This window comes from Stegastes partitus, unplaced genomic scaffold (assembly GCF_000690725.1).
Source record: "Stegastes partitus isolate 25-593 unplaced genomic scaffold, Stegastes_partitus-1.0.2 Scaffold701, whole genome shotgun sequence".
NCBI lineage: Eukaryota > Metazoa > Chordata > Actinopteri > Pomacentridae > Stegastes > Stegastes partitus.
Window position 1 is genome coordinate 337,247 of NW_007578432.1, and position 8,254 is coordinate 345,500.

Consider the following 8,254-nt stretch of genomic DNA (forward strand, 5'->3'; position numbering starts at 1 on the left):
AACTGTAAATTAGAGAGTAGATGCAGCTCCTCCGACAGAAATCATATGCAGCATTAGTTTTAGTCGTAGTAGGACCAGGTGGTCTCCTCAGTGAATGTATCACACGTGGAAACCTTTAACTGTGGCCCTAGGTTTGTGTTTATAGATATGTTGTGGTCCTCCAGGGTGGAAAAGGATATTACTGTTAAAATTTAGTTATTTTACACACACAGCAGTGCTAAGCTATTATCATAGATCCTCCCGTTATTTGCATCTTGTTAATTAATAGCCTGTATGTTAGTAATGATTTTTATTGTTTTAACTGCGTCGTTTTAATTATTTTTCTGCTAAAGGTGACGCTTGCTTGCGGCAGTTTCACTTGTCACTTTTACTCTTCCAGACTACTTGAAGGAGCCGCTGGATAAGTACATGTCCCAGTTTCCCAAAGTGCGAATCATCCGTCTCAAAGAGCGCCAGGGCTTGATCAGGGCAAGGCTTGCTGGAGCTGCTGTTGCCAAAGGTAAGCACGGTCAACATGTGTGTATATAGTGTGTATAAAGCTAGCAACTGCATGGATGAGGGTCTGTGTTGACAACAAAGACAGCAATAGGATTTACATGAATGTTCCACTGCTCATTATTCATATGTAGGTGAATACAAACTGATTATAGACTACATGCAGGGTTTCAAGTGTCAAGAGCTAAAATAGGCTAATCCTGTAGATGCAGAAAAAAACATTATCTCCTTGTGAGTTGTTTGCTCCTATTTGTCAAACAGCAGCTATGATTTGTGCTGCATGAGCTTTTATAGTATCATGCTAATCAAATTACATGGACAGAAGCTGTAGATCCCACAGAGAGAGAACATAAAGCTTACAGGCTGTGTTTGTTCAGCTTTTGTACTTCAGATGAGCTAATGAGATAAGTAGTATGTAAATATCCAGGGTGAAGAATTATTTACAGACTGGAGATGGAGAAGAGTCCTGTGGGCTTGAAATAATGAAATCAAAGCAGAGCCACGTTGTCAGGTCGACGTCCATTTGCTATGTAGTTGAAACGTGTTCGTTCAGGCGGTAGAAATGTTTATGTTTTTGCTAAATCTCAAGATTGGCACAGATGGATGCATATTAAAGAGGTGAAAAGTACAGTCTGTGACCTGATCTCTGTATCTGCACGTCTGAACTTTCAGTCAGATTCTGAAAGTCCATATGCAGTTGAAACCAGAAGTTTACATTCACTGCATAAAAAGACCTAAAACATTTTTTTTCTCACTGTCTGACATTAAATGTGACTAAACTTTTCCTGTTTTAGGTCAGTTGGGATCACCAAAATAATTTCTATTAAACACCAGAATCATGAGAGATTTTTTTTTTTTAGAGAATTTTTTAATTATTTTCTTCAGTCAGAAGTTTACATCCACTAAGCTGCCTTCAAACTGTTTGGGAAAGCCCAGATGATGATGTCATAGCTGTTGAAGCTTTTCATAGGTTAATTGACAGCATCTGAGTTAATTGGAGGCACACCTGTGGATGTATTTTAAGGCACACCTTAAACACATTGCTTCCTTTTGTGACAACATGGACAAATCTAAAGCAATCAGCCAAGATATCAGGAAGAGAAAAATGAACCTCCACAAGTCTGGTTCATCCTTGGGGACAGTTTCCAGATGCCTGAAGGTTCCACGTTTATCTGTTCAAACAATTATACACAACTATAAACATCATGGGACTGTCCAGCCATCATAGCACTCAGGAAGGAGACGGTTCTGTGTCCCAGAGATGAAGTGTTTTGGTGTGAAACCCAGAACAAAAGCTAAAGACCTTGTGAAGATGCTGCTGAAGCTGGTCAGAGAGTCATTATCCACAAAACTGAACTGTAATGACCATCGTTACATTTGGAGGAAAAAGGAGGAAGCTTGAAGCCTGACAACACCATCCCAACTGTGAAGCACAGGGGTGGCAGCATCATGTTGTGGGGGTGTTCTGCTGCAGGAGGGACTGGTGCACTTCACACAATAGATGGCGTCATGAGGAAAGAACATTACATGGAAATACTGAGGCAACATCTCAAGACATCAGCCAGGAAATCTGGCCGCAAATGGGTCTTTCAAATAGACAATGACCCTAAACATACCGCCAGATTAGTTACAAAGAGGCTTCAGGACAACAAAGTCAATATTTTGGAGTGGCCATCACAAAACCCTGATCTCAATCCTGTGGAACATTTGTGGGCAAAGCTGGAAAGGTGTACAAACCAGACTCAGTTATACCAGTTCTTTTTATTGAAGTACTTTAAAACTTCAACAAACAGATAGCTAGTTGAGTGACATAAAGTATGCAGCTGTGACTGTTGGTTTAGCTGTAACAGGATGTTTGCTGTCCTCTGTTGTAGGCGAGGTTCTCACCTTCCTTGACTCCCACATTGAATGCGGTGTGGGATGGCTGGAGCCGCTCTTGGAGAGAGTCTATCTGGATCGCAAGAAGGTGCCCTGTCCAGTTATTGAAGTCATCAGTGATAAGGACATGAGGTGACTCAGTAACACAGTGTTTAAGTAACAGACAAGCCAAATATTTTTAATAATGTTGAATATTCACTAAAACAAAACAAAATTCAGCAAATGCCATGTTGACATCGTTCCTTGTGTTTTGGTTCGTGGTTCTCAGTTACGTGCTGGTTGACAACTTCCAAAGAGGGATTTTCAAATGGCCTTTGGTGTTTGGCTGGAGCGCAGTGCCAGAAGAGTACATTAAGAAGACCAACATGACCATCGCAGATCCAATCAGGTACACTCCTCACCACCTTCTTTTATATTTATTTTTACTTCTTGGTCGTAAACTCATGATTGGTGTTTATTTTTATTATACATTCTTTTTCAAATCTTACAGATGTCCAGTTATGGCTGGGGGCCTTTTCTCCATCGACAAAAATTACTTCTATGAGCTTGGGACCTATGATCCTGGTCTGGATGTGTGGGGTGGAGAGAACATGGAGATTTCATTTAAGGTACACCTCTCATCTAATTCATGGCTGGTTATTGGTTGTGGTTGTGTGTAAACTTCCCAGAACTGTTTTTCACACACGTTCCCATTTGATCAGATCTGGATGTGCGGAGGAGAAATCGAGATCATCCCCTGCTCTCGAGTGGGCCACATTTTCCGAGGACAGAATCCTTACAAGTTCCCCAAGGACAGGCAGAAGACGGTGGAGCGTAACCTGGCGAGGGTGGCCGAGGTCTGGCTGGATGAGTACAAGGACCTTTTCTATGGCCACGGCTACCACCACCTGATGAACAAAAAGGTCACTGACATTGGCAACCTGACGGAGCAGATTGAGCTGAGGAAGAGGCTCAAATGCAAGAGCTTCAAGTGGTACCTGGATAACGTGTATCCGGAGATGGACGCTCCTTTAGCCAAAGCTGAGGGCCTGGTATGTAGATGTTCTAACAGATTACAGCTTGTATGTTTTTGTCTCTTGCGACTCACTTTAACCCTCTGAACCCCAAGCAGTTTGTAGGGTTTTGTGTTTTTTTTGTCCCTGTCACATTTTTTACTGGGTGTGGGTTTACTTTTCACTATGATATAAAGTGCTGCACCTCAATGGAAACAGCACAGTGGTGGCTGGAAATAGAGAGTACTCAAGAATGTCTATTTTGCAATATGACACACTTATAATTTCATAAATCATAAAAAAGAAAAAAAAAACAGTTGAATTTCTTTGATTATTTATTTTTCAAAAATGGAAATTGACATGTACAATATTTCTCCAAGTGCCAACTACTAGATGACTATATAGCTAACATATTTTACTACTTATACTTTTAATTTGCTTCCATGCTTGTCTCCTGTCTGCTCAATGTAAACACAGTCTGCAGTTCAGCTGACAGGACTCAGAATTTCTGTTGTGTTACTGTTACTAATGGCTGTACAGTTATGACAAGTACAAGTTTTTGGATTTCTTACAGAATGTGTTTCGTGCAAACCGATTATTTTTGGCAGGTTTTTAAATGAGACACGCTGAATAAAGTGATTGTAATGAAATATCACAGTTTTAAGTTTAGATTTGGTGTCAGCTTTCCGATAAACAGATTACTTCATGGGCTGAAACTCTTTTTTTTTTTTCCAGTTCCTGGCTTTGATAAATGGTGTAATTTTGCCTTTTCAAACCTGCCAGCTGGTTTTGGGGTTCAGAGGATTAAACACTGTTTACATTTTCCTAAATGATAGGTTAAAATGAGAGCTTGTGATGCTTTTCCACTATGAAGCTATTGTTTCTTTACTGAAACCCTCCAAACAAAATCTTCCTAAACACAGGCTCTAGTTGTGCTCCTTTATAACAAAGCATCACTGTTCATTAAAGTTGGTGACAGCACTCTGTCGTGATTCATTATAACAAGGACCATTTCATCAGCTAACAAATGTTTGCAACGTTCATGTGTAATGTTTTTCTTTTTAAATGTCTTTTTGTAGGTCTTCAATCGTGGTATCAGAAAATGCCTCGCTGTGCAGAAAGGTTCTTTGTCCTTTGAGAGATGTGATCTCAGCAAGCAGGTGGGCTTTATTTTATTTCACAGTGAAACTAAACTAAAACGTTTGCAAGTGTTCATCATTTCTTTTTTTACACTTATTTTTAGTCTTCCTGAGGGAAATAGGCAGATAATATGCAAGTTTGTGGTCATGACTGTGGTAATTATGGGGAGGCGTAACGAAAATATCCAGAAATAGACCTGCACCAGCTCAACTGCACTCAGCAACGGAGACAGGACCCAAGCCACGATAAACAAGGGTGGAGCCCAAGACGCCAAGTCTTTGGAAATCTGGTCTTTTTGGATTAAGATCAGCCCCACTGAGGGCTTCCTTTAAAATCTTATCTTGTTCATGCAGCGTAATTACATGCTGGTTGCTCTCTCTCTCTCTCTCGCTCTCTCTCCCTCTGTCTCTTATTCTCCGGTATTCAGAGTCAGCACTTTAATTACACCTGGCTGAGGCATGTTCGGCAGCAGGACCTGTGTGTTGGTCCTCAAGACAAGGGCAGCAGCTTTGCTTTACGACCATGTGACAACACCCAGCCCGAACTCCGCTGGTTCCATAAATCCTCCACCCCCTCTTTAGTAAGTTGACTTTGGGTGTGCCGTTGAACACCTGTCAGGTTCACTCCCTTTAATGTCTTAAGTATGTCTTAATAGAAATTTAATTACATATGAGGCGTCTTGAAATAACAGAGCTAACGTGGTCTGACGTGTTTCTGTCAGTGGACAATCAGTGCAGTGGAATCAAGGAGTGTTTACGTGCTGAGGCTCTTGTTCATTGATTGTGTTTTGTCTTCGTCAAGGGGGAGCACCTCATTTCAGAGTTTGTGTCCCACCACATGTGCCTGGAGGCAGAACCTCAGAGCGAGTCACTTCGTCTGAACCCCTGTGAACCCAACAACACCTTCCAGAAGTGGCAGTTCACGCACTACAACGTCTAGCGAGGAGACTTAATTGAGTTTTATGTGTTAAACACACACTGTAGAAACCTGCAGTGGCCTCACACTACAACGCGGTCTGCGGTCCAGCCCCGAAACGTGCCTTTCCAGAGGAGGAAGGGAAGGCTTTGGTGGCAGCAATATGTGTGATATAAAGTGTGGAGCTGTGTTGCCAGAGGGAACAGGAATATTTATCTATTCGGGAGGAGGACTTTCTAATTGTGGAAAATCTAATCTACGCTGGCATTTGGGGAAAAGTGCCTGAGATGATTAAGAACTGGGACTCAAGTGGACGCCTGTGGAAGAACACTCCATCTGACAAGTGCTTTATTATAACATATGCAACGATAAAAGCTAAACAGTACGGGACCTGTTGGGACTGAATGAGTTAAATTGCATGCAGTGTGGAATTTTGTTTCAAAACATATCGCATATCTTCAGTGAGACTTTTTCAGGATGTATTTTTACGTTTGACGTGTCACTTGGGTACAACGGCTGCTTCTGTGGTTTACAACGCTGCATTCTTTAGGTTGGGGTTTCGCTGTGAAAATGATCCCTTGGTATGATTTTCTTTTTGTCACTAGAGGGAAGTGTTGGTTCAAAACACGCAATAAACCTGTGCTGTGATTTCATGACCTTTTTTTTTTTTTTTAGCAAACCTTTTAAAGAGAACTTGATGAAAATGCATTTTCTTAAGACAGTAAAAAACAAAAAATAAAAGATGAAGGTGAAGATTTAATCCCACTGACTTCTTTATTGTCTTTTGGAATTCTACGTTTGTGTGTTTACATGATCTCTTAGAAAAGACATAACCCTACTTTGGTTAAACTACTGAAGCTCTAGCACTGAACAACATCTTAGTTATTATAGCGAATACAATTACAAAGCACTGAGCTTCACATTTGCTTATTCTGCGACACAAACATCCTTCCAAAATCATCACATTAAAACATCGAGTACCTCTTAGAAACACAGTGAAATACAACAAATACAAAAAGAACCTTTTATTTAGACGTATGTAAGGTTTATGGCACCCTGGAAGATGCATCAGAGATTCAACACAAGTAGATTATAGAACAAACAGATGTATAAATCGTACACCACATGGCACACATGCTCATTCATTGTTATGTCCACAAAAATAACAACGAAGCCCTCGTCTTACTTATTCATCAGCATGTGCTCAAACTCCTTTATCTTCTGGCGAGTGTTGCCTCTGCGGATCCTGCGGTAGGACACGGTGCTGTACTTGGAGGAGGTGAGGTGGTTGAAGGCGTCACCGCCGCCGCATTTCTTCGGCAGAGGCAGGGTATAGGAACCTGGACTGGGGTTTTGATGAAATCCATGAAAGCCGCGGTCCTGCTGGGCTTCCTGGTCCACCTCAGGCCGCCTGTCACCCGATATGTGGCGTTCGGCGCCAGACAGCTGTTTTGGGACTCCTGCCGCCCTGCTCGGCCTTGTACTGCTCTCATTAAATACTTCAAAGGAATCAAGTTGTGGTGTTTCCACTTCTTCTTCCTTAACTCGTCGATTCGCTGAAAAGGAAGAAAAAAATGTTTCCATTCTGTCAGCAAATGCATTCTTTATTATTTCACCACACAGTAAGACTAAACTCCTCTTACCTGTGTCTGTTGGTATATTTTTCTCAGGTTGTGTTTGCATGTCTACAGTTGTGCAGCTTGCTTGCAGAAATTCTCCCCAAGTTCTCACCAAGTTTTCTGGAGTTGCACCAGACTCTGACACATGCATTTGTTCAGTTTTTGTTGTCTGGAGCTTTCGGCATTCCTCTTCACTCCAAATCACCTGCTGGCTTGTTTTCCTCTCCATCTCTTTGTCAATAATGACTACTTCTCCTGGAACATCCTCCCTCTGCTGGTAAAGCTCAACAGCACTGTTGACACGCTGTTTGGCACCAAAGTCATATGATGTGGCATCTTTGTTGCCCTGGTGAGCTTGCTCCTCATCACTGTAAAACACAGAGTCATCTCCCTCCTCCATTAACCACAACTCTCTGTCCTCAGCCTCCTCCAGAGTCTTTAAGGCCTCGAGAGTGATCCCACCGATGATCTCCAGCACATGGGATGCCAGCGCGTCTTCATCTTCTGATCTGAGTGTCGGAGTGTTTGGAGGGATCGTCTCCATGTTGCTTCCCTCTGCGATGCTGACAAACAGTTCTTGATGCTGATTCTCTGCAGCCTTGTCACATTGTCTGCTCCACTGCTCCAGGCGTGTCGTTCATGTTCCTCGCTGTCAAGGAACTGAGAAAGAATCCATGCTGCATTTCAGTCAACAGGTCAGCCTCTGTAGTGTGCTCTCTAGTGCTGGTACCATGTAAATCTGTGTGTGTGTGTTGAATCACTGAAGAACAGTGGTTTTGTTGTGGGCCCAACAAAGCCTCATTGTGACTCCGGCATCTGCATATTGAGTGATTGTACTCATGTTTTAAATCTCTCCTTATTTCTGTAGCGTTTTCAGTCTGGATTAACATTCTGCTATATGTTTTCTCTACACGACACACACTTTACCGGGAATGGTTTTGCTCATGGACCGAAGCAAAGCCCTGTTATGTCTTGAGGATTAAGAACGTAAAGACTTTAAGGTCTTAAGATACCTGAGCTGCTGATATAACGTTCTGAAAACTTACAGTATATGCAGCGAAATCACCCTGGAGGTCCTCTCCGTTCTGTTGGTGGAAAGCGCATCGACTTCAGTACAGTTTTAAGGTACCTGAAGTTTGAGTTTGTCACTTTTATAACATGTAGTTTATTTTTAGTTGTACCATTTTATTTCACATTGAATATCAGCAGTTTCCA

The 8,254-nt window shown here is 41.9% G+C and overlaps 2 protein-coding genes across 2 annotated transcripts in view; one reads left to right on the forward strand and one right to left on the reverse strand.

The window, feature by feature from the left end:
* galnt5 (polypeptide N-acetylgalactosaminyltransferase 5) overlaps positions 1 to 6,073 on the forward strand; it is a 13,883-nt gene extending 7,810 nt beyond the window's left edge. The window contains exons 3-10 of the mRNA XM_008290889.1: positions 380 to 499; positions 2,370 to 2,505; positions 2,642 to 2,761; positions 2,864 to 2,981; positions 3,075 to 3,404; positions 4,445 to 4,525; positions 4,933 to 5,085; positions 5,307 to 6,073. Of these exons, the coding sequence (XP_008289111.1) occupies positions 380 to 499; positions 2,370 to 2,505; positions 2,642 to 2,761; positions 2,864 to 2,981; positions 3,075 to 3,404; positions 4,445 to 4,525; positions 4,933 to 5,085; positions 5,307 to 5,444 (1,196 nt within the window). The 3' untranslated portion in view covers positions 5,445 to 6,073. The remainder of the gene's footprint in view (positions 1 to 379; positions 500 to 2,369; positions 2,506 to 2,641; positions 2,762 to 2,863; positions 2,982 to 3,074; positions 3,405 to 4,444; positions 4,526 to 4,932; positions 5,086 to 5,306) is intronic.
* Positions 6,074 to 6,171: 98 nt separating this feature from the next.
* Positions 6,172 to 7,606, reverse strand: ermn (ermin). The gene is made up of 2 exons (XM_008290890.1): positions 7,064 to 7,606; positions 6,172 to 6,976 (listed from the first exon to the last, which is right to left on the reverse strand). The coding sequence occupies exons 1-2, from the start codon at positions 7,581 to 7,583 to the stop codon at positions 6,603 to 6,605; spliced, it is 894 nt and encodes a 297-aa protein (XP_008289112.1). The 5' UTR covers positions 7,584 to 7,606; the 3' UTR covers positions 6,172 to 6,602.
* Positions 7,607 to 8,254: the final 648 nt, after the last annotated feature.